Genomic DNA, 26,213 nt, shown 5'->3' with positions numbered 1-26,213 from the left:
ACACAACTAGCTGCGAGGAGACTCTCAGCTTCACAGCCCCTCCCTCTCAGAGTCACTGTGGCCCCACCCCTACCCCTTCCCAGCATTCCAGGCCTACGTCACACTGATCCATGCATCACTATTTTGCTTTTCTACAACCAAAACACCACAGTGGATCCTGATGTTGGAGGGGGGGGATTCATTCAAGTTGATGACACCAGGACAGAACCAGGCCCTCTGAGATTTTTGTTCCGTTTTTATAATGATCCCATAAGTTCTGCCTGTTGATTGCTTTATTATTTTAATTCTGCCTAACTCTGTTGTACTTTTTACAATGATTTTACACAGCATAATAATTTCTCGGGATGTGCTGCACGAAATAAAGAGGCAACAGATTTAAATAAAACTATGTAAAGTGTGACCTTTACTTTGTTTGCTTGCTTCAGAACCCAGACACAATGTAAGGTCACCTATGCATGGGACCTTGAGCCAGTCTTCTGTGTCACGAGGACTTTCTTGTCACTGTCACCAACAGCCCCCCAGGTGACCAGCATAGTGAGGGGTGACAGGACACAGGATTCATATCCAGTAAATTTTGATTTCACTGGTGTGTCCACTGGTCGCTCTGCCTCATCCCTGCTGCTGTCAGCACAGGTGTTTCGGCATCCAGCCTTCCCAAGGGTGCCGTGGTTACGGGGTGAAACGCACTGATGGGATGGCGATCACTACGGGGAGGAGCTGTTCAGCTTCATGCCCGCGGGCATCTTGTGCAGTTACACGTCTGTAATATAGGTTTCCAAAGTCAGAGTGCCTTCATCTATTGTTGATGGTCTCTTCGGTGTCTTACTGTAATATTTGCACGTGGCAAAACACACGACCCTCCTCCCCCAGACACGAGGATAATGGCTTCCTCTTTAAACAGAATAGCCGTTTACGAGTCAAATGTTAATAACGATTACCTGTGATGACAAATCACAATCCTCGGCCCCCGTTTTCCAGTAAACAGGGCTAAGAAGGGGGCGTGGCGAAATCGGCGACAATTGACATGAAGCTCCTCCCCTCCATTCTTCACACACAGGCGCGCACACGCGTACCCGTCCTTCTCTGACTCAGCCATGAGTGGGCGCCGGCGGCCGTGACTCGCTCTGCCTCATCAGCCCATTCTTAAATAAAGCGCTACTACGGATCAAAAAATGGAAAAAAAACGTCTGTATAGTACCTAGCTGAGGATCACCCCCAGTAAGTGCTGTGTTTTTCTGAAGGCTAAATTGCGGTTGAAATTTTCCAAATATCTTGTGACATATATCCCCCAAACCCTCCCCCACAACGGAGACTTGTCTGGTGACGTTTGTCATCGTAGGCTGACAGCACAGCCGATCGCAGCTATCTTAGGCATAAACAAAAGGGCAAAAGCATTGCGCAATTTAATCTTTTCAATTTTATATTTTTATACTTGACAAATGAGTATGCTTATAGTTTTTTTTTTTTATTAAATTACAATGCTCATTTTGCTATACTGTGCTTATATTTTAATAATAAAAAACGAATAAAGTACAAGAAATTCGAATAATTTATTGATTAAATAATTTAGCTCACATTACGAAACAGAACCGTTACCCTTTTAAATATTTCATATATGTGCTTCACAAAATATACATTTTTCTGCATTTAGGGAAATAACATAAACGTAAGTAATCGGTCATGATTAGATATTTTCAGACAAATGGATTTGTGTAAACTTGGTTAATACACTACGTGACTGATTGGAATGATGATATGATTTGTTACGTTACCATTATACTTTATTTATAAAATATACTGTGCTTTCAGTTGATAGCCTGCGTAAGGTGAATCAATGTTCGAGCGTTTATTTGCGTATATGTTCTGTGTTTATATATGGATATGTATCGAGTAAATACGGGTATAACGTAAGAGATTTAAATCGTAGCAATCACGTAAACGAATAAAGTGAACGCGTTACACAAATCTACATATTAAACATATGATCGTAAGCCTTCCACATATCAGTCATACAGCTGTGAAGAAACCCATCAAAACCAGCGGGGTACAGCCCGAATTAAGCACTGAGCTATTCACATGCCAACAGCTATAAATAAAGTGCAAGTACTTCATCGAGATGCTTCGTAGCTTCACATCGCTATTACAGATAGCTCTTCCATTTAGAAAGACATGCTCAGAGTACCTAATAATTATCAGCAGGAGGCTGTGGATACAGATCGGTCAGCTTGGGATCGTTGAATCTCAGGCTCCCCTGACCACCGCAACCAGGGAGTGGTGCAAGATGGCTGTTTTATTTCACACTCTTGTTCTTGGACTTCCTCTTGAATAGAGAATGCTGCTTCTTCTTCAGTTTCTGTTTGCTATTTATGAAGAGAAACATACAGTCCCTTAGTAGGTTAAGCATCATGAGATGTTAACAGGCTCGTAGGTTAACCCAATAGCTGCCCTGACATCACTCTCAAATACCTGCCAGGCTCCTTGTCAGGCTCCTCTGTGGGATCTGGAAACTTTCCTGAGGTCTCATTCAGGCTGGCTGCTTGCCATTTGACTCTGTCCTGTTGAGCCAAACCCATCGCACGATCACACACAAGCGATCAGAGCACAGAGCTATCACAGTAAACTCGGTCCATACCTGTCTGGCTTTTGTCTGCTTGCTGCTGTCCACCTCTGTCAGCTGCCTCGTACTCCCATGGTCCAGTGTCTCCTTCCACCGCTCTGCAAAGCCAACAAGCACACATGAACTCATCCTTCCTGTATATCATGATGCTCCTTCAACTAAATCCTCAGATGCTTCCATAGACTTCCATGCCTTCCAGTCCATGTTTTTGCTACCAGGAGCTGGGAGGGAGCAAAAACGTCCCCAGTGGCCAATCCAGTTGATCTGATCTAAGCCAGATGAACTTTAATCATGGTTTCTCAGGTCTTATACTTACCTGTCTGCATTCATCATGATGCGAGGAAAACAGAGGAATCCGTTTTAATTCAACAAATGGCCTTTGCATCACTGTTTTTGATCTTGATGGAATTTGGCTTGTGAATTACAGATAACTTTTAACATTCTCCTTGAGATATAACACATTTTATCCATTTTCATCCAGGGTCTTTTCTTATGAACTGTAACTCTTACAATTACAGCTACCAAAAGCAGTATTATCTCAGAGTATGGGCAAACTTAACTTTTGCATAAATCTAAGCTATTATTTTCAAGGTCAAATTCATCTCTTGTATATAAAACATTTACCTGTTACTTGGTCCCCTTTATGAGATAGGCACCCCAAAAGTATACAAGTTTGCTTAATGCTGTTTCTGAGCCTCAAAAAAGGTGTGTAGAGGCAGGGTACATATTTTTCACTTAAAAATTCTTCATGCTGTCAAATGAAAAGTTGTTTTGTTACTCAAAAAGTACTTGAAGTTATGAGACTCTGAACTGGAAGTACACTAGTAAAAATAGTCTAAACTACCTGGAGTCCGCCTGAAGCGTGTAAAGACTTTCAGGTGACTCTTCAGAGAATTTCACCTTTGTCTTGCAAGATGAAGTCCAGGGATACCATTGGCCACGTTTGCAGACCACATAACAACAGATCTTTGCTTTGATTGACATGTAGAAGTATTACTGCGATCAAATACATGGAATAACATTTTTCTTGTGACATTCCAAGCAAATTAAGGAGACAAAAGACTCCAGCACCAGGTCCAAACTGCATGACCAGTCGCTCAAACCCACATGTTCCTCAGCCTCATTCCCATTAGTGACATGCAGGTTATGACTTTACTCTCATCGAAAGTCAGGAATGTGTTCAGATCGTATATGAGTAAAAAAAAAAATATTTTTCCGGACAGTGTACATCACAACATTCTGGGAACAGTGATTTCAGTACATCCAAGACATCAAGTAACTGTCGTCGCTTACCCACGTTACTTTTGAGGGCCTCTGAGTCGGACATGGAGCGCCGCCGAAACGCTGGCTGCTCCCCGGGTGCAAGACCACTGGACATGGGACCCCTTCGCCTCTGTGCTGGTCCCTCACTGGCTGACTCGGCAGCGCCACACAAACATTGTCCGGACCTCAACTCCTGTTCGAACCGGAGACTAATCAAATTTCTGTCTTGTTTTTGCCGTCACTGAGGCTCGGAGCTCAGAGCGGTCTTCCCCACCTGTCTCTCCTTGTCTCTCAGCTGGTACTGAAGTCCATCCCTCTCTCTCTTCAATTCTCGGTTCCTCGCCTGCAGCTTGGCGATCTCCTCCAGGAGTCTGCAGACCTCATCCAGGTACGACAGCCCAGGGGAGAGCTGGCCCCCGTGGTCGGCCTTCTCACCACATACCTGGCTGTCCACCTGGGGAGAGACAGAGAGGGAATCTCCAAATGACATGCTTCCTTCTGGATTCGGTTTTTATTATATTATATATTATATTATATTATAGTGCTTTTACATTTAATACAGCTTCAATTTTCTCCAGTTGGATGCTTCACTGGACTGATCCAGCTTCAATGGCACTTTAGCTAAAACACTATTGGGCAGTAAAAACACTGAAGGCATTAAGGGCATTGCTTACATACATACTTTGTCCAGTACAACTGTATATTAACAATTAGTCAACAAATGAATTGTTACTATAGCTGAACACCAGTACTTTTAGGTTAAGCAATGCATATTTTTGCAAGATGTAAAATACCCTTAGAGATTTTAATCAGGAAGCTTTTGGTCACCAGTTGGAGATCAAGAGGAACTAAGGATTGCAGAATCGTGTAAAACACCTACAATTCTGTACAAACACGCTTTTTAGAAAAAGAAATTAACTTTGAAAGCTAGTGTTCAGGACAAGAAAAAAATAAGATCAAAGGTTGATTTTGAGATGTTACATTTGGGAATGTGTCCTACTCATCATATCTGCTGATAAAAGTAGAGACGTTCTGCTTTAAGGCGTCACAGAAGTTGCCATTTTCCGTCACTGTGTCGAAAACAAAATGGTGATGAGGGTTAACACTGAAAGAACGCGGTAAGGATGATAAGGACTTTCTCGAATGCTCATTATCTGCAGTGTCCGTTCTTGCCAGTCTGACCTGAATATTTTGCTATTTTAAAGTTATGGCTAATTTCACACTTCCATCGAACAAGAAGAGTGAGAGAAATAGAGCAAACACACACAGCAGCGTCTTCAGGGTCTACAAAGACCAGGTTGTGGTTGTTTCACACGTCGCTAACATGCTACCAGCTACTAGCACGCCACAAGCTGCTGACCTGCTGCAAGTTGCTAGCAGGCTACAAGTTACTAGCAAACAGCTAATGTGCTGTAAGCTTCCTTATACATAGCTTCTCCATCAGCACCTTGCGGTGCAAACCACAGCAGCGAAAACAATTAACCAAACCCCAGAAGTAAATGCCAGCAACATTCAGAAAGGTTAAATTTAGAATTATTCAGAAAGTTCTGTTGCTTTGTACTGATGTATCTGAGTTAAAGTTATTTGAAACACATCCTTCTATAGAATTCGCAAAGTATTGTTTACAACAGCTACGCTAACTGCCTTGCAGAAATCTAGTAGGCGGTTTCCAGTTAGTCAACACCAGTCAGCACGGGTGGTGTTGAGACAGAAGGGGGCCAAAATGACGCCCCTGAGCCCAAATGACTGAGATACTGTGGGACGTGTGGGTTTTAGAAACGTAGCGAACGATGTCGGTCCAATTTTAGGCCACATGGGAGTGCCAGTTTTACAGGGGCCTGTGGGAGTGATGCAGCACTAGCAGTGTGTGTCAGATCGACAGCAGGCCTTTCTAATGCTCCTGACACAGATGCTCTATCTGTGTCAGCAAAAAAACGTCACGCAAAAACACAACATATGGATTGATGGGGGTTTTTAATTAAACTTGATGCTAATTAAGGAATTTCTGCAGTGTCATGGATTTGTCATCAGAATCGGCTTGATCAGGGAATTATTTGCAGCGTTTCCGGCACTGTGGTGTACTATACATACACATGTTTAAAATTCCTTACCTGTCACACTTCATAATCATATTTTATCAGTATTTAAAAAGTCTCAGGCTGCGTTCAGTAGGGTGACAGCCCGGGTAAAGAAGCAAGTGTTTTTGGTTCTATTTGACAAGTGACTTTTCCCAGTAACAGTTTATAAAAGCCACAGTGACCACTAAGGATGGGGCCAAGCAGAATTTTCTTCCTCATAATTCTTTCGCCTGGAGGAAATATTCAAGTATTTTACATCAGAAAGATTTTTCAGAGTAAAGTAATATGCTCTGGAAGCAATGAAGTTGTCATTGCACACTTTTTACTTACGATTTTGTTATGGCAGGCTCCGCCTACCTGCATACAGGTTAAGCAGTTAAATCCACCACAAGTACGCAAAAATCTATTGGACCCACGCAAATGATGACCTAAAACCAGAGTACAATTTTCCCCACATGCCCTTTCGGCTTTTGCATATGATATCACCCCAAGCAAAACTGACCCCCTTATATCTATGCAACTCTCTCCCCAGATATTCCAGAACTGCTGTGACAAATTTGGGAAAGCGATGTGTTTCCATGCATGAGGCATCTGCAGTATCTACAAATCAACTGTTGATTGGCTGGGCACACCTGTGCAGCATGTGAGTCACACACACAGACCACGCCCCCAATTCCATTCATGCCTCTGAGTTTCAGCACCTGGATAGACTGGTTCTGTTTGAAAGTCAAAAAATGCACCTGAAAACAAAATAATGTCGATAACCTCGATGACACAACAGTGATTATAGAGAAAACCATGCATTTCATCTGCTTGTGTTTAACTCCGTTAGTTTGTAGCGTGCTTTACATCACGACGAACGATCAAGACCCTTTTTTTTTTTGAAGAAAGTAAGAATATTAGGTCTTCATTATCTTTTAGAACCTCAAATATCATGTTTTCAGACCCTCCTTATTCTCGTCCCTGGAGCTAAAAGTTCTGCTGTCCTGCTGTGTTCGCAGAGGACAGAAAACGAGATGTAGCTGATTGCAGAGCTGAAACCGTAAGTGTTCCTATTTCAAAATACGATGCTTTTAATGCCGTATTGCGTTGCCGGGAAGTCATTGACGGCACTCAGGTGACATTGGGTTTGTGTTGTCCATCAGATGTTAAAGCACAACATCGATACGAGTTCCTGACACGTTAGGGTCCCCTGACGTGAAGCATTAAGGAATTGGCAATGAGATCGACACCGTCCAGCTACCAGGAGACTGTAAAGGACGCTGAGATGTTTATCGTATCTGTAAATAATTGAGGGTGAAAGAGATATTAAAGAGGATGAAGAATGAGCAGGTGGCCTGCAGGAAATGCGAAGTAAGGTGGCCTCACCTCTGATCTGCCCTGGCTTTGCTGACAGGGCTCAGGGTCCAGCAACGGTGGGACCCCCTCATCCAAACTCGGACCTAACGAGGGCTGGGGGATCATGAAGCTGATGGGCAGCTGAGGCGCTGGAGTTCTGGAGCTCCTCTGCTTGGTCCTCTGTAGAGCCAACTCGACTTGGGTCCGCACTCTGCGCCAACCTTCCCGTCCCTTCAGGTTTGGGGGTGATGATAAGGAGGGAGCGCGGGCTGGTGAGGGTGAGGGCAGAGGTGAGGGCGAGAGCGGCCCATCTGCCAATTCGGGATCTTTGCCCAATGAGAAGCTCTGCTCTGAGCCAAGAGGGGTGACCACTGGCTCCTCCACCCCAGAGTCCTCCGACTCCGACTTCAGTAGTACGCCTGACCTATCCATGGCCCCCTCTCGCAGCGCGGAGTCCTGCCCCCCTGAATGAGTATCTTCTGAGTCGTCAATGCTGGAATTCTTCCCTACATAGGCCTCCATAATTTGCCCAAAGTTCCTGTATAAATACATCTCTGTCCTCCTCTCCCACTCTGCACACCTTGTGTCAATAAAGCTCAGTCATTGAGAGGCACGAATGTGCCAAAAGATCGTGTGACCATGTGTGCTACTGTATTTACTGTGTATAAGCCCCGCCCACACACCTCCCTAGACCACGCCCCTCACCTCCCTCAAGCCATCAGTCTTCCATTCACCTTGCTCTGCCTTAATCTCATTGTCTCTTGAATTCCTTTCTCTCCTACCAAAACCTCCAAGGCCTCCGCATCACATAAATATCCTTTTAAGGTCATTCAACCTTCTCAGCTTTACTTGGACTCTCCTGGCCAGGACAGGATGACGCTTGACCCAGTGTCATTTGTTTTTAAGCCTTAGTACAAGACCTATTGTAGTCTGTGATGATAAATCTCTAAATCAATATTACTGTGTACATGCCATTAATGTGAATCAACTATAGAAAGTCTAAACAAGTAAGCCATACTGGTTTATCTAAAAAAAGCTATGCATTAATAAAAAATAAAGTAAAAAAAATCTCTTTCAGTCTGACAGAATGTGACAAATGGCCTGTTTGAAAGGACAGGCACCCCACTGACAGCTTTAAGATCTCAGGTAACAGCATTTTGTCTACAGTGTGTCACGTTCTTGCCGAGCCTTATCTCGGGAAGATTGCCGTCTGCGTTTCTGCAGTTCTGGGATGTGCCTCTGGGCCTGCAGAGCTGGATTCCGATCATCCCAGAGGACCACTTAAATTTTTTTGGTCTAACCTACATATGACTGTCTTATGATTCTTACCAGAAGTTGCTTGACATTTACAAACCAACCACCCAATTAATATCTTAATAATAATCTCTTACTTTTTTAGTTAACTGTGTTAACTTTAACTAAATAAATGGAAGCTATAACTGTGAATGCTTAGGTACCCACTTTTAGGATGGCATGCAGAAGTTACAATTTATTTGTAATTTGTCAGACAGTGGCCAGTGTTGCAATCTCCATGTCTGTGATTGCCATATTGCTAAGAAGAACTTAGATGTCCTTTATTCTCTGATAGGAGCAAAGATGGACTTAAAGTAGGAATGCCAAGAGGAGCTGCAGTCACCTCTTGCCTCAAGCCATCAATCAGTGTGCATGTCTGCATCACAGGTGGGTGGAGAGTCATCATTTTTGAACTCCTGAACCTAACTTAAACTTGTGTCATTCTGTGTGTGTGTGGCTCAGATGCCAGTGATCAGAAGGTTGTTGGTTCAAATTCCTGGGTAAACAGAGTGATTTCACTAGTAAGTACTTAAGCAAAACCCTTAACCCCTGATTGCTCCAGGTGCCGTCTGGCTCTGCTTTCCTATGTCTGCCGCTTTGGATAAAAGTGTCTTTGAAAGATAATGTAATGTGTGCCAGTTTACCTCTAACTGACCCAAATCTGTAATCTTTCAACACTTTGTCCGGTTGTCTTTGTAACTCACCGTGAGAATCAGCAGTTCAGAATAACAACATTCCAAGAACAAATGACAAACAAAACAGACACAAAACCAGTGAAGGAAGTGGGTAGATGTTGCTTTACAGTTAGGTCACGGACTGACTAGGGACGCGCTTCGTAATTGAGGGGCTGTCATATTATTCACTGAAACTGGGAAGGACATTGTGATTTATTGTCTTCGGCCAGTGATCAAAAGATTGCGAAGATGATGCGCTACATTCCGCTGATCAGGTGGGTAGGAACAATCAGGCCGATATCTCTGCAGAGGGGAAAAGTCGTGTTATGCAAGAGTTTTGAAACAAGCCGGTCAGTCAGTAGGAAAGGCGCCGGCCGCAAAGAAAACAAAGAGCGGGAAGCTGACAAACAATGCGAGCTTTGGGGAGAAGCGCAGGAATTTCTCAGAACACATTCCTGCAGTATCGGCATTTCAATCGCATCCACAAACTCGCAAGAAAGGTGTGTCTCTAGGTCCAGAATTATCATCTTGCTAAAAAAATCTTGTTTCCGTAATTGATACAAATCTGGAGGTTTTGCCAGTAGCTGCTTGCAGTCCATGATCGGCTTCTTGCTTCTCACCGAAGAGCAAAATTTCCAAAACCCGCTGTGCCCACGGGATACGTTTTCAAGAAAACCTCTGGGCACTTAGTGAGAGTTTGGACTTCAATTTAGGGAATCATTGCTGGAAATGAAGTGACAGAACATCGGTTTCATTTTGTTCTTGTTTTATATAATGATTCAGTTCTGAAAGAACACAAACATACCAACCGTAGTCTGTGGTGCACATGCTATCCGTATCCACCTCGATGTCAGCCTAATGGCTTTCCAGTACATTGTAACGAAGGGAGAAAATGGGAGAAGACTGGGATTAAACTGGGAACGAAATACCGCTATTCAAGAAATATTACGAATATTAATGGTATTGAGGGAGAGATGATGGTTGTGTGGCATGGTGATTAAGTGGCTCAGTAGGTTGCCTCATTTCTCATTCAAATCCCAGCTGCACTGTGTGTCTGTGTGTGAAGTTTTGCACGTCCTCATTGTGATGTGTGGGATTCTACGCACACAGATACTTGGCAAAATCTAGGTATAAATATAAAATAAAATAAAAATAAAGGTGCCTATCAGTAGGGTTCTAAATTCCCCCCCCATCACTATGACCTATATAAAGTCATTAAGTGATGCAGGGATAGAATTCCCAGTTACCTAAGTAGCACCTGTTCGCACAGGCGCCCTCTCCTGTTGGACATCGCGAAAACATATTCAATAATAGTTAAGGAACGGCCTGGACGAGCCCCTGTGCCTGGGGGAGGGGGACCCTGTGCCTAAAGACAGAAAACACGGATATAAACATATAGTTCCTATTAAGCGGCCTCATACATATATTTTTAATTAATAACGATTGATGATGATCATATAAACACTTAAATTCATTGTAGTATTGTAAGATCACTGAGAGGAAACAGACACCAAAATAGTTTTTCAAATACATATTTTTGCTTTATTAATTCTTAAAAGCAGGAATATCAAATATTCTACCAATTTCGTTATCATTTCAACTCACACGTGTCATAATACTGCCACCTATTGCCCTTGAACACAATGCAACACAAAGTTAGCAATGTCACGGTTAGTTTACAACGTCTGCAGGGAAAGGACTCGGCTATATATAGCTGTTATTGAAATATGTTCTAACTGCAGTTCATTTACACCACTCTTTTTATTTATATTAATAAACCTAAATAATTTTATCAGTCACAAACTGGCCAAGAGGAAGTTAGAGAATTTCCCCGGTGGGCCGGTCTTTCTGCCCCAAATTCGGTGTTATACGGCCTGTATACCGGGGCGGGCCCAACCCGTCTGTCGACCTCGGCGTGTTCCCCAGGTCAACGGCAAATTCATGTTACCAGTCCACGCCTCCTTTTTATTAAATTCTGTATAAAAATATACTGACGTATATATCTACTTCCTATTTACATCGGGAATGCATTATAGGTGGAGACGCATAAAACTTTGCACTTTCTACAAATCCACACTCACAGATGCACTTTGGATGTTCCTGGGCTGCTTGGAGTCAGGTAACTATCTTTCTGCGTACAGTAATATTGGCGTACTTCCAGTTTCACGTTTTGCATTCATAAGGAGTTCTGATACCGGCGTTTTTCCTTTTGTCTTGTGTTCCACGGCATCTTTGGTTTTAATTTTAACTGATGTGGGAATACACACGTTTTGCTGCATTGCAGCTTACTTTGCAGGCAGAGTTCGCTCATGGGACTGTGCCCACTGAGACTGTAGCTTTGAAGATTGTCCAGCAGGGGGCAGCAAAATGGTGAACAAAATGTTCCAAGTGAAGACAACGGAAAATGCTGCAAAGAGCAATTTACCAGTTTTATGTATTGCTTTCATTTTGTATCATCAAAATAATATATTTTGCATTTTATTTCTTAGTTTTTTAAAATAAAATTGTTACTCGAAAGTTCTGTACAAAAATCGCTACGCTGACATGCATTTACTAGGTAGGTAACTTTTTATGTTAAAAAATAGTAAAACCTGAATTAAAGATTTACAAAAATGGCAACAAATGTTGCCGCTATTTTTAAATATTTGTTGAGCAACAAAATATAATTCTGAAACAGTAGAAGCTGAAATCTATACTAAACACTGAATGCATGTTATTTATTTATAACTGGGTATTTTAAGGTTTCATAAGACCCAGTTTTTTTTTCTGGGCACCAACCAGCAATCAGCTAGTGATTAAAAAACTGTCACCTGCGTCTCCTTCAATTTAGCGATTATGGCTGATGTTTTCGTTGCCCACCTCGGGGTTGCCTGCCACAGTTTTGTGTGTCATACCATGAGAATGATGTGGGAGGGCGAGGATGATGATGATGATGATGATGATGATAGAGGGTCTTCCTCAGTTTGTCTCCATGCATGGGCGGCACACAAAGTCGCACATACGCAGACACACAGAGAGCCTCCCTGTCCCTCAGGTGTTTCCCAGGTGTGACTCCCCAGTCAGAAATTCTCTCTTTCTTCCATCTTCCCTTGCTCACATTTCCTCTGGATGGACATAAGAGGTAATAGGAAGTGAAATCTCCTACATCACTACAGAACAAAAATTTAATAATTTACATATTTTCCATCCATCCATTTTCCAAACCGCTTATCCTACTGGGTTGTGGGGGGTCCGGAGCCTATCCCGGAAGCAATGGGCATGAGGCAGGGAACAACCCAGGATGGGGGGCCAGCCCATCGCAGGGCACACTCACACACCAGTCTAATTTACATATTTTAAAGAGTTAAAATGGACTTGTAGTTCGTTGCCTTTGTGATCCCCACCGACAGCGCAGCTGCTCCTGTGTTTATTGCGATTCTTGTCCTAGATGATCGCATTATTACTCTCTCAGATGTGCGTCTTATCGCCGTCATGTGACTACCTTCGCATCTGTGAGCGTCAGCACATGGTTGGTGACGGAAGAGTTGAACACGGGGAGGTCGAGGGGGATGTGGTCTGCAGTGGACTCGTGGGGCATCTGTTAGGACAGAGATGAGCAGCATGACTGAATCGGTGAGGTCAGGGTGTTCGAGATCGATACCCCATGCGTAAAGAACAGCTTCAACAGGGGTCACCGTCAGGACTCACCAGTAGAGGCGGGGCCCTGAAGAGGTATCTGAAGGAGTAGTACAGCAGGTTGAGGCAGGAGGGGGAGTAGAGGTCTGCGTAGCGCATCAGCTGGCTGGCGAAGAGCGTCTGACGAGAGCCGTAACGGAGTAGGCTGCCCATCCTGCCGTAGCACATGTCCATCCGGCGGGTCAGGTTCTGCAAACGTACGACAGCCGGTCACACTCACGTGCACTGGGCAGAAGTGGCCGGGGCAGTGAGGAGTGACTGAGACAGGTGGGTGTGTGTGTGTGTGTGCGTTTGCATGTGCGTAGGGCAGTGCAGTGCACCTTGATCCGCATCTGGATGATACTGATATCCGGACACTCTGTGCTCCCGCTGTCCAGGTTTCTGGGAACAGAAGGAGACCTCGCTGGAATTGCTGACACACAATCCTACCCCAGCCACTGTTCCCACCCCCAGACAGGCCGCAAATAGATCCCCTTGATTTCATCTGGGCTGATGCTGGTCACTCACTTGTAGTGCTCAGCCAGGAACACGTCAAGGGTCTTCAGTTCCTCAAACATTTCTGTTAAAACAGAGGGTCACATCAGGTCGCCTCTTTCAAGGTCAAATCGATGTCAAATTATAACTATCAAGTGGGATGTGCAGTCAGACCTAGTGGTCAGAACATCACAATATCAGTACATAATACAGGCGCATGGTCAGTCAAGGCAGTCCCTGTGAAGTCATTGTTTCATTACATCCATATAAGTGTAAAGTGCAAAATCAGCCAGCGGTTTCATTTTTGGTCAGAAAGCTGATGAGGCTCTGTGCCCACAGTGCGGCCGGCGTTACTCACGGCTTTTCTCTGTCCACACCTGCAGCTCCCTCGCCAGCTCAGGGACCACCAGGTACGTCTTCCAGCCCTGCTTCTTCTTTGATTTCAGGATGTCCCCAAAAATGTGGTCCCCCACATACAGGATGTCTTTGCCCTTGACCCCAAGCAGATCACATATGATGTCAGAGGAACCTGGATAGAGAAAAGGGGGTGGGTGTGGAGAGAGGAACAGAAGACAAAGCACAAGGAGAGGAGGCATGCAGGTTTGTGTATGTGTTTGTTTACAGGTAGCCTTTCTGTTTGTTTGTTTACAGGTAGCCTTTCTGCCTGTTTGTTTATAGGTAGCCTGTTTGTGTGTTTCTTTACAGGTGCTCTGTCTGTCTGTTTGTTTGTTTACAGGTAGCCTTTCTGTTCGTTTATAATTCGGTTTTCTGCCTGTTTGTTTATAGGCAGCCTTTTTATGTGATTCTTTACAGGTGCTCTGTCTGTCTGTTTCTTTACAGGTGGCCTTTCTGTCTGTTTGTTTATAATTCACCTTTCTTTATAATTCACCTTTCTGTCTGTTTGTTTACCGGTTGTCTTTCTGTCTGTTTACAGGTGGTCTTTCTGTCTGTTTCTTTACAGGTGGCCTTTCTGTCTGTTTATAATTCACCTTTCTGTCTGTTTGTTTACAGGTGGCCTTTCTGTCTGTTTATAATTCACCTTTCTGTCTGTTTGTTTACAGGTGGTCTTTCTGTCTGTTTGTTTACAGGTGGCCTTTCTGTCTGTTTATAATTCACCTTTCTGTCTGTTTGTTTACAGGTGGTCTTTCTGTCTGTTTCTTTTCAGGTGGTCTTTCTGTCTGTTTCTTTACAGGTGGTCTTTCTGTCTGTTTCTTTACAGGTCGTCTTTCTGTCTGTTTCTTTACAGGTGGCATTGCCGTCTATTTGTCTACAGGTGCTCTATCTGTCTGTTTGTTTACAGATGGCGTTTCTTTCTGTTTGTTTATAGGTAGCCTTTCTGTCTGGTTGTTTATAAGTGATCTTGTCTGTTTACAGGGGTACCTTTCTGTATTTTTGTTTGCAGATGCTCTTTTGATCCATGTTTGTCCATTCATGGTCTTATTGGGCATACTATAATACTAGTATATGCTAGGCGAGTGGATATGCCATAATTATCTGCTTAACATCCTCAGAAAACCTCTGAAGGAGTGCTCGTTGGAACCCAAAGCAGGATATCTATAGTTACGTACCTCCAGCGTAGACCGTGCCTGGCTGCAAGTCCCCTGTGTACGTCCCGATTCGTAGCTTTCCTGTTTGCTGTGAGAGCAAGGCAACCATGTTAGCAGATCAGGCGCTTCTGGAGATTCTCACTCACTCTCTGTGACCGTCCTTCAGTAGCCTGTTATTGGTTACTGCAGGGGTCTGTAGAAAAGTTGAAGGGGGTCCACAGAAATGTTTCGGAAAAATGACCAAAAGAATGTAGTATGTGCTGGTTTGTTAAAGCCTCTCTGGTCCTTAGTTTATAGTTACTTATGTGGGCAAGTATGAGTGCCATGATATATCATAGCTATGATATAATTTCACTTCTAGGTTCCTGAGTTAGATTACTGGGTACCTACAAGTTCATGCTTTGTTGTACATGTAATATCACCAGGCCATGTCTTTGTGATGACTGGTTTATCTGATCTTAACTAATTAATGGATTTATTTGCTAAATAACTTTGATAAAATGCAGCTGTAACATATGTTGTCCATCTGAATGTGATTGGTTGTCTTGTTGAGTCAGTAGTTATTAAAGTCTTACCGTGTCCACCTGCCTGAGCACGGTGCCCTCCGCGAAGAAGAGAGGCTTCTTGGTGTCCACGACAATCAGGTCGAAGAAGGTCGTCCAGTCGTGCTGTGTGAGGGACATGAAGCAATGTGAGAAGGTATGATTTGCTAAAGGGGAAAGACGAATGTGAGAAGGTCGCGAGAGATAGAGGGAAGAAGAGAGGGACAGAATAATGAGAGAAAGTGAGGAACTGGAGAATGAGAGAAAGAGAGGAACTGAAGATGGCGAGAAAAGAGCGACTGATGGGGTAGAGGAATGAAGAAATGATCTTTGTCTTACCTTGGGACCATGAGGGTAATCGAACAAGTAGCTCATGATAGCCTGCGAGGAATTTGACAACACAGAACATTAGATCTAACCCTAACAAGCTAACCCTAAACCTAACCCTTTGGTTCATAATGTCAGAGGTAATAAATCCGTGTTTTTGACTGAGCTCTGATCCATCCATAAATTACCTGTATGTATGTCCAAATCATGCTGTTGTTACACAAGAGAGCCACCAGAGGGCAGCACACTCCACACAAGTCCATACAGACCGGCAGCGATTGAAACCCACATCTCATTTCCCCTTTAAGCCAAAACAGCCTTTGCTATTTTTCTTGTCGCGTCATGTCATGTTTGTTTGTTGTTGTTTGCACAGATATGCCTGTTACTGTCCTAAATCAGCAACAGTGTGTATATAGAGAAGCATGTGCATAAAAGACGCCCACCTCTGTGTAGTTGTAGTCACTGTTGGTGGCCAAGAACACTTTGGCCACCTCCTTCATGCGGCTGAGGAGGAGCGGGAGGCGGGGCTATAGGAGACAGGTCACATGGTTCTCATTTCTGCTAAACTACATTCACTATAGCCTTAGTCCACACTATAGTCCTGCTTCAGATCTGGACAAGGCAGTTATGCCTCTACCCCACCCCCCCCCACACGCACACACACAATGCAGGCCTCTTTAATGCTGAGCATCAAGCAGGGCTCTGTCCGGAAGTTATGCCTCTACCCCCCCAACAACGCAGGCCTCTTTAATGCTGAGCATCAAGCAGGGCTTCTGTCCTCTGCTCTCTTTCATCTGCAGCGCAGCTCAAAACAGAAGGCAAGCCGTCTGCCTGCTGTCACTCACATCTTTCACCACGTACTTCTCCAGGTTCTTCAGCGTCTTCTCCTTTAGGCTGCCCTGCAGGGCGAGATGAACATTTACTCCGACGCAGACCACCCATCATTAAAGGCTGGACATTAACAGACTCTGCGTTACTTCCCATTACACAAGCAGGAAATAAAGAATTAGGCTTTTTGATCTCGGTAAAGGACACGATAAAGAGAACTTTAAAAAGCGTCAGACACATAATTTCCCATTTCCTTATGTTTAAAGGGTCGGCCATTTTGAAGTCTGTATTCCACGCGGCCTGGATGAAATCACTCGCTTACCGTTTCATGGACATAGTCCATAGCTTCCCGCACGTCTTGGAACATGCTTCGGAAAGACATGAACAGGTCGCCGTGCTGAAACCCCTTATGCAGACTCGAGAGAGAAAGACACAGATGAACGGGTCATGGATGATGTGGGACGAGTGGGAAGCCGTCTAGGGTGAGGAGAAGTAACTTACTTAGTGTATCTGGTAGATCTGGTGAAAAAGTCAACAAGACAAGCGTACAGGTAGGTTTCTGGAAAGAAAGAGAGAACACGATGCGGAAAAGCATTCCTGCCTCGCCATCGCGAATCAGGCACATAGGGGGTTGCTGATGTGGCAAACATCTGCCGTTGACTAATGCTTCGTGTATTTGTGACTCTGCAGAGTGTCAGAACTTTTCCAGACCCTTCAGGAGATGCTAATTATTGTGAATTAATTATTGAAGGAGACAGAAGACTTCCCTGAAGGAATTACACATTGGGAGAAGGCAGAACCTTCCCATAACAAGACACACTTTTACTACCTAACAAAATTAATTCTCTTTTTGAGGACCCCAATTGCAAATATTTTAACATTGATCACTGCATTGTTTTTGTCTTATTCCAAGTGCTATATACCCGTTTCTCTATGTCTTAAGCCTGTTATGTTAGACTGATGTATCTCAGTAACACACTTAGGAAGCCGAATATAGATGTTTCCAATTAAATAAAGCTTACAAAACAATGTATGCAAGACGGCTACCTGAGAGGTTGAAGAGGGTATTGAGGATGTAGTAGCGATCCGTGTTGTCTTTGCGAATGAACCTGCTAGGGTAGTACTCCTGCATCTCTGACCTGGGAAGAGCGGGTGAGAGCCCAGTCACTTACATCTACTGACGCTCGCGAATACTCGGCACCCACAGAACATTCCTGGAGTGAATCGAAATAACTGCCATCCTTCTCACCTGGTCAAACATGTCACGTGACCAGTGAGAGGATACTGAACACTACAGATGGATATCTGGACTTTCATAGTAACATGAGCGTGGAAAGCCCATGTCTGCCTGTCACTAGCTGGAATGCTGGGGCTTCTCAGACCTGGGGGGAGCAAACCGGTGGTGACCCAGATCCGGTTCTCTCTGGGATAAGCCTGGGATATGAGGTAAATGGCCATTTTCCATCAGAACCCAGCCAAAGGTTCTGGGTTCAGGCTGCGATTCCACTTGGGGAACTGCCTCTTAAGGCCTGGAAAGCTCGGAGCTTTCATCATTCCAGATATAGGATGAAGAGGAGGTTCCGAGAATATGTCTGAGATTTACGGAGCAGGTGTAAGGTGGGTAAAAACAGAGAATCTGGCCTCTTGGATAATTTCCTCACTCATGCAGAAAGAGGGGGAGTGACACAGACAAAAGCTGCTGGATCTCCGGCCCAAAGCCCTTTCACCAGGTGTAGGATATAAATACACATTACTGCTCCCAGGCTGGTCGTCTCATCTGTTGTAGTTCAAGGGAATACTTGTGGCCGTAATACAGGCCTGCTATTTTGATCCTTGTATATTTTTCAAACATGGAAAAACAATGACTGCTTGAAAACACTGTCAGCCTCAGATATGCCTGCATTTGCTCGCCACTGGCAAAGCAAAGAGATTTAAAAAAAAATGGAAAAGTGTCTCTGACCCAACTGCCCGCAAATCCTTCATCTCCATATTTTGTCTTGTAAACATTTCCTGACTAGATAAAGGAAAGTTCCAGATCAGTTATGGAGTAATGAAACGTCATCCTCGGAGAAGCATCTCCATTATTTCTGTCCCATTTCAAATATGTCAGAATTAATTGTCATATGGGTTCCTTGCAACTAGTGTTGGCGAACCTTCGTCAACATCTCTGGCATGTAACAGCTTGTTAGCATTAAGCCGTACGATTTGCCAAAATCGCTGTCATGCTGTGGGTTTGAAGTCAGCATATTCATTCTAAAATTAACTCATCATTAACATCATTACAACATCACAACACACGCATTATTAGCCCTTGGGACAAAAATATTAGAGCACAAAACCTGCAAAACTTGTAATAATTGGATTATTTGGCAATTAAATCACGTGGCAGTCTTTGCTACACTGTACTTTTTATTGCAGTATTTGTTAGGAGATATTTTTAAATTAGCATTTCATATTAGACACACGTTGCTTTCCGTGCTGTTAGTCTCAAGCTGCAAACCGAGACTTAGTCATGTGCCTGTCAGGCACCAATCGTACGCCGTCATTTTAACGGTGTCGCCTCACCCTCGGAGGAAGCTGAAGCCATGGGCACACACCAGGATGTTACCATGGGAGTCCACCTTCAGCAAGTTGCCGTACATGGTGTCAAACACTAGGCCTCTGTGGGGGGGGGGGGAGACAGTGATCTATAAGCTGTCAACATACTGTAGCAATAGTGTGAATAGCTATTTGAAAGATATTCAGCAAAAAACCTGGATCATGTCAATGGTGGTAAAACAGAGGCAGAGCCCTGTCCTGCAGGGGGCGCTCACCGTGTGGGGTAACTGGGATCATATGTGTACTGCAGCAGCTCATGTGGGTAACCTATGGACACCAGTCTGTCCCTCAGCAGCTCGAAGCCCATCTCCTCGTAATCTGGGGACTTGTAATCTGCAGTGGATACATGGGCTGTCAGTGAGGCCAAAGGGAACTTTAGATACATTAGAACATGCAATTGGGTCACAGAACTGTACCGCCTGTGGGGAGGGTCATGACCTTAAGGCTGGGATATAAAACCACATCCCCCCAACAGTATAAACTTGTACTATAAATTATAGAATTCCAAGGAAATGAACAAGCATATTGGGAAGGGCACACACACACACACACACACACATACAGTCCACATATTCATGTCTTTGTGGGGACTCTCCATTCATTTCTATGGGCATAATCCTAATCCGACACCCTTAACCTGTAAAGTCATTCATTTTACAGAATAAAACAGCATAATTAAGTCTCTCATAACTCACGGGCCAAGGTGTAATCCATGTCAAAGCCGAAACATTTCACATTCTCCAGCGCCAGGCTCCGGTTGACAAAAATACTGAAAGAGTGAACAGAATTGAGTTATGCATTCAAAGCTCTTTGGCAGAGAAGCTCCTGAGGCAGTTCGGCTGATTAAACCGGCTGCATAAGCGTCCGTATCACGTTCTGTGTTTAAGCTAATAAAGAAGTAGAGCTTTTTAGTATCGTAGCATTACAGCTACTTTCATTAGTTTGCCAGAAAAGGCCTCAGTTTATAATGCTTTGTAATGATTCAATTACAAAGTTTAGTTCTCCCCAAGCGAGCTTGATGGGCCGAATGGCCTCCTCTCGTTTGTATAGTTCTTATGTTCTTATGTTCTAATTAAAAGCTCTGCAAAGATTTTATCGATGTTTCTGCACCGAACGCTATTCACACTAACTGGCTGCCATAGGGGATGGCATGGAGGCGCAGTGGTTAGCGCACCTCTGGGACCAGGGTTCGAGCCTCCGCCATGACTCCGTACGTGTGGAGTTAGCATGTTCTCCCTATCTTGTTGTGAGGTTTCCTCTGGAGCTACCAAATTTCCTGTAGGTTTGCATGTGTGAGTAAATAGCGTGTGAGTGTGTCCTGCGATGGGTTGGTGCCCCATCCTGGGTTGTTCCCTGCCTTATGCTTGCAGTCTCTGGGATACGCTCTGAACCCCCAGTGACACTGAATAGGACAGGCAGTTACAGAAGATGGATGGATGGATGGATGGATGGATGGATGGATGGATGGATGGATGGATGGACGGCGGCCACTGATGCAGTGGGAGGCCAAAGCCCTGAAGGCCACTCTGCTTGTGGATCCCTCAGCTGGTCCCAGAAGAAAAATCAGTCAGCCCACTTAAATCTGACAGCTTTAATCCATTCAAACCCTTATATACAGATCTAATCATCCAGATGAACAGCGAAGGCATATTAGCATTGCACTCCTAGCATGTACCCGGCTGTTCATAGGTGTTTTGCAGATTCAGTTAGGTCTGTTTAAGCTAACATACCACTTTACCACTGAATTATTAAAATTAATATAAAGCTAGAATCTAAAACTACATTAATTCATCTGAAACCAAACTACTTATTACTAATTAATTACTAATTAAATATTTGCAATTGCAAATTAGGTTCACTTTCAGCACTAACCGAATAGTATGATTTATCCAGCAGCTAAGGAAAGTTTTTCTCTGCAGGGGGAGTAAACAGGATCTCCGATGACATTATCTTGCACTCCCACTGAGAAAATGAGATCTCCACTTACAGCATGGCCCACCACTGCTCCCCCCACCACACTAAGTACTTTGAGACAGTAACGGCTAATTACCTAGTAGCTAATTGCTGCGTCAGTTAGCATGCAGCTGTTTGTCCAGAGGTGGTGCATCATATGGACGCATAACATGAATGTCGAAACCAGGGATCTGGTTCTTAATGCAGAGTAGCCAATCAGAACCATCCCAGAAAAATACCCAGGTATATATATTAGCCAGAATTTGCAAATTGCTTGTCATAAAGTTGTCAGGTAATTAAATAAATGTATATCAATAGCATGAGTGCAATATGTTGCATAACCACAATAATCAGGAGTTATCTCTACAGTTACGCAGTACAGCCTGGTCCTTTATTAACTGGTATTTACAGCTGAATGATTCACATAGATTTCGGCAATTATTTTCACTTTTGCCCTCTGACACTGTACCAGGGCGTCACGATGAGGTTCATGTAATGTACCAGTGCCCACAACATCATCTGACAGCAGCGTTACAGTGGGAGGAGTCCATGCAGGGGCGGGGCTCCCATGTGACAGGCGGGGGGGGTGAGGTTAGTGCCCTCAGCCACGTACTTTGCAGTGGGTGTCTATCGCATCTTGACAGCGAGCCCTGGCTTTATCACACCCTCCCCATATGCACAGAGCCATTCGCGTTGTCACGTTAACACAGTGGGGGGTGTGAGGGGGGTGTGAGTAAGCCAATTTGAGATTTGGAACATGCTCTATCAGCAGCTCCATTGAGAATAATCCACATTGCTACTGTCTGCCTCCATTTCCGTGCCAACCGAAAACGTCTGAGAGGTCACACAGTTTCGCCCTAAGGAAAATTTCTTTCTTGAGGTACTGGAAAAAAATAATGGGGTGGGGGGGGGAGGGGGAGAGAGTGGGGACTGATCCAGTTAGAGCCACATGCCCGCTCTGTTTCCACGACAATAACACGAACCCATGAAGATGCCCACGGGTCTGAAACGACCCCACCCTGCACGGGTGGCGAACCGGGGGCCACGCTGATGATCATCTGCTCTCTGTGTGCTGTGGGGGAAGGAAGCAGGAGAATAGAGAAGCTCTGGAGATGACCTGAGGCTGTGGACCTGAAGGCCAGATTGGAACGTACGCAAACTGCTATAACGTCTATAAAAACGTCATGGCGTGCAGTTTAACATTAGACAGGGAGCAGAGGTCAGCTTGGTCAAATTGCAAGTTAAACTACATCCCCGCCAAGCCCCAAGAAGGATGTCTACCAGCAGGAAATCCATATTCCATATGATCTGTCCAGTCCAGTGGGACCTCTGGGAATTTATTATTAAACTATTTCCGGAATTGTCGGGATCCAAATTCCCCATGATCAAGTCCCATGGGACATGCATTCCTTTAGGCTTAAGGTCCAATATTCCGAGATTCCGAATTTGTGCAAGAATTTTAACTATCCTACATACAGTAACAGTCAAAGTGTCTTTTATTGTGAGCTTCAGATATGTGATGTATGAGGTTGGTCGTAGTGCAAATGAAAATAAGTAATAAAGAGAATTTAAATACAGACTATTCAGCAGTCAAATAAACTGAGAAATAAACTGCTTTTAAGCCTGATTGTCGTGGCCGCAGACCCTCCCAGCAGACAGCAGTGGGCTGAGAGGCGCGATGGACCCTCTGGATGCAGCGGGCTAAGGGATGCCCTGTTTTTCTTTGAAATAAATATATGATTGTAGTTTGCATCCTAGCAGCATGAACGCGTGCAATAAGAACAGAAAGATGTGGTAAGAGGAGCCCAGGTGAACCTGGGATAACAACGATCACATTCCTAATAAGTGATGCATAAAAATATTACAGTGGCAGACTCAAGGTAAAGTTTATCATTGTTTTTTCCTGGTTTTTTTTTTGGTAGGGGGGCTGGGTTAGTATTACTTTGTTTCTTTAAATAACTAAGATAGTAGGACTTCTGTGTAAATAAAAGTGTTTTTGTCCCAGGTAACTCCGGTCTGGCCCTATCCTATGCACCTACCACATATGCACCTATCACATACCACATATGCACCTATCACATACCACATATGCACCTACCACATACCACATATGCACCTACCACATACCACATATGCACCTATCACATACCACATATGCACCTACCACATACCACATATGCACCTACCACATACCACATATGCACCTACCACATACCACATATGCACCTACCACATACCACATATGCACCTACCACATATGCACCTACCACATATGCACCTACCACATACCACATATGCACCTATCACATACCACATATGCACCTACCACATACCACATATGCACCTACCACATATGCACCTACCACATATGCACCTATCACATACCACATATGCACATACCACATATGCACCTATCACATACCACATATGCACCTATCAGATACCACATATGCACCTATTACATACCACATATGCACCTATCAGATACCACATATGCACCTATCACATACCACATATGCACCTATTACATACCACATATGCACCTATCACATACCACATATGCACCTATCACATATGCACCTATTACATACCACATATGCACCTATCAGATACCACATATGCACCTACCACATACCACATATGCACCTATTACATACCACATATGCACCTATTACATACCACATATGCACCTATTACATACCACATATGCACCTATCACATACCACATATGCACCTACCACATACCACATATGCACCTACCACATACCACATATGCACCTACCACATATGCACCTACCACATATGCACCTACCACATACCACATATGCACCTACCACATATGCACCTACCACATATGCACCTACCACATACCACATATGCACCTATCACATACCACATATGCACCTACCACATATGCACCTACCACATACCACATATGCACCTATCACATACCACATATGCACATACCACATATGCACCTACCACATACCACATATGCACCTATCAGATACCACATATGCACCTATTACATACCACATATGCACCTATCAGATACCACATATGCACCTACCACATACCACATATGCACCTATCACATACCACATATGCACCTATTACATACCACATATGCACCTATCACATATGCACCTATTACATACCACATATGCACCTATCACATACCACATATGCACCTATCACATATGCACCTATTACATACCACATATGCACCTATCAGATACCACATATGCACCTACCACATACCACATATGCACCTATTACATACCACATATGCACCTACCACATACCACATATGCACCTATTACATACCACATATGCACCTATCACATACCACATATGCACCTATCACATACCACATATGCACCTATCAATACCTGAAAGGTAAAGTCTGCCCCTCTCCAACCACTCCAATCTCCCTGTCCCCCACCCCAGTCAATACTGTTCAGCTAATTTAAAGATTTACAAGTTGGTGGCCACATGGTCTGACACGCACCTGGACAGTACACACAGCAGCAGAAGCCAGCCCCCCCCCCAACAAGGGGCTCCTGGGTTGTTCCTTTACATCCAGCATAAAATAGTGTCTTTCCATCCATCCATCCTCTACCAGCCTACAACGGCCAGTTCATTGCAGGGCACATCCATGCAAGCCGCACAGGCAGGCAGACAGAGGGGGCAGGTGCCCTTTTAACATCAGCGTTATCCCACACAGAGTTGGTCAGAACCACAATACTGCAATTTCCATTATAGCAAAGTACCAGCAAATTTTTATAGGAAATTATTTAGGTTGCTTGTTCTACTACAAAAAACCCATAAAAGTACACACTCAGCCTAATCAATTCTTATGAGAGGCCAGCCTGATGTAACAGAATGCAGTACTGGCAGTATCAAATGTGTCCCAAAAATGTACTTTCAGACTGATAAGGCACGTACAGATCTATGTTTAATCCATCCATCCATCCATCCATCTTCTAACCCCTTATCTGCAGGAGAGTACCTAGAAATTCTGCACCCCCCCCCCCCCCCATATTATACAATCTTATGTTATACACTGAATGTGCCGCGATATCCAAGGCGCTCTGATGAACATATATTATCCTGGTTTGTTTAATCAACGCTGCAAAAATTATATTTTTCATAATATTTCTCTTGTAAACTTTGAATACAGGTATACAGGCAGAAATGACAACACAATCTTCTTGTACACTTATTGAATATTTCAAAAATCACAGGATCTGCATCGGATTTATTAAATTATTAACTAATCTCATTTAAACTTACATTAAACACGAGACTCGCCTTATCTTCGGCCATGCAGCAAGCTCCACCTCAAATCGTAAATTTATTTGCCCTGAGACGTTTTAGACTATAGGTCTTTATTCTCAGTGAAAGGAATCCGATTTTAGTTAGCGAGTTCAGAGTATTCGAAGTTGTCTTTGAATCAAGATCACCAAACAAAGTTTATTTACTGGAATCATATCACGGCTTGGGAAACAGAATAACGACAGCAAATAGTAATTGATTAAATCAGACTTAATGCCAGTGCTGATCAATTGGACCGCATACTGTTTTTATCAAGGTAGGGGCAAATTCGAAAGATTGTCTCAAATCAAGCGGTGCAGATCTAGACCTTGGGAATCTTTTGTAAATGATGAAAATGAATGGAAGGTATTCTTAATGCGTGTCACTGAATGGGGCGCTCCAGTAGCGGCGATCTTTCCTAATTCCCGGTGCATCGGACTCCTCACCTGTGCTGGTAATCCCTCTTCAGCGAACCAGTCTTGGGATCCGTTGGCAGCGGCATGCGAACCGACTCGCCGGTATTTCCCCCGGTTTCGGTGGAAATGCTCCCCATGTCGAAACTTTCCTCTTTTCTCACGACCTCTTGTCTCCTCCTGTTCACAACCAGGGTCCAAACTGCAGGATCTCGGGGGTTTATATGAGATAAGAGGGCTGCGCCAGGACACAAGTGAATTACGTCCCCTCTTGTT

At 44.0% G+C, this 26,213-nt stretch overlaps 2 protein-coding genes and 2 long non-coding RNA genes across 9 annotated transcripts; 1 reads left to right on the top strand and 3 right to left on the bottom strand.

The window, feature by feature from the left end:
• The first annotated feature begins 1,087 nt into the window (after positions 1–1,087).
• Positions 1,088–15,993, top strand: LOC125746226 (uncharacterized). Of its 5 annotated transcripts, XR_007398881.1 has the most exons (7): positions 1,092–1,218; positions 6,491–6,601; positions 6,960–7,000; positions 8,375–8,442; positions 8,885–8,976; positions 13,796–13,822; positions 13,919–15,993. It is a non-coding gene; the product is annotated as an uncharacterized LOC125746226 (long non-coding RNA). The 5 variants fall into 5 exon arrangements; XR_007398880.1 differs by having other exon boundaries at positions 13,796–15,993; XR_007398882.1 differs by having other exon boundaries at positions 6,903–7,000; positions 13,796–15,993.
• On the bottom strand, positions 1,532–7,898 carry si:dkey-106l3.7 (uncharacterized). Its single transcript, XM_049019976.1, has 6 exons — positions 7,327–7,898; positions 4,155–4,334; positions 3,911–4,073; positions 2,633–2,715; positions 2,467–2,555; positions 1,532–2,360 (listed from the first exon to the last, which is right to left on the bottom strand). The coding sequence occupies exons 1-6, from the start codon at positions 7,846–7,848 to the stop codon at positions 2,291–2,293; spliced, it is 1,107 nt and encodes a 368-aa protein (XP_048875933.1). The 5' UTR covers positions 7,849–7,898; the 3' UTR covers positions 1,532–2,290.
• LOC125746224 (cytosolic purine 5'-nucleotidase-like) lies at positions 10,780–20,203 on the bottom strand. The gene is made up of 17 exons (XM_049019975.1): positions 19,950–20,203; positions 19,470–19,587; positions 19,222–19,317; positions 17,704–17,795; positions 17,158–17,215; positions 16,979–17,072; positions 16,674–16,727; positions 16,272–16,355; positions 15,841–15,882; positions 15,535–15,627; positions 14,981–15,047; positions 13,771–13,941; positions 13,446–13,497; positions 13,259–13,319; positions 12,951–13,127; positions 12,745–12,840; positions 10,780–12,367 (listed from the first exon to the last, which is right to left on the bottom strand). The coding sequence occupies exons 1-17, from the start codon at positions 19,966–19,968 to the stop codon at positions 12,323–12,325; spliced, it is 1,419 nt and encodes a 472-aa protein (XP_048875932.1). The 5' UTR covers positions 19,969–20,203; the 3' UTR covers positions 10,780–12,322.
• A 2,238-nt stretch (positions 20,204–22,441) lies between these two features.
• LOC125746228 (uncharacterized) lies at positions 22,442–25,185 on the bottom strand. 2 transcript variants are annotated; one of them, XR_007398886.1, is made up of 4 exons: positions 24,340–25,185; positions 23,604–23,941; positions 23,471–23,529; positions 22,442–23,367 (listed from the first exon to the last, which is right to left on the bottom strand). It is a non-coding gene; the product is annotated as an uncharacterized LOC125746228 (long non-coding RNA). The 2 variants fall into 2 exon arrangements; XR_007398885.1 differs by having other exon boundaries at positions 22,442–23,529.
• Between the last annotated feature and the right edge of the window lie 1,028 nt (positions 25,186–26,213).

This window comes from Brienomyrus brachyistius, chromosome 7 (genome assembly GCF_023856365.1).
Source record: "Brienomyrus brachyistius isolate T26 chromosome 7, BBRACH_0.4, whole genome shotgun sequence".
Lineage (NCBI taxonomy): Eukaryota > Metazoa > Chordata > Actinopteri > Osteoglossiformes > Mormyridae > Brienomyrus > Brienomyrus brachyistius.
The sequence above is the reverse complement of the archived record's forward strand: the minus strand, read 5'-3'. Positions and strand labels throughout refer to the sequence as shown.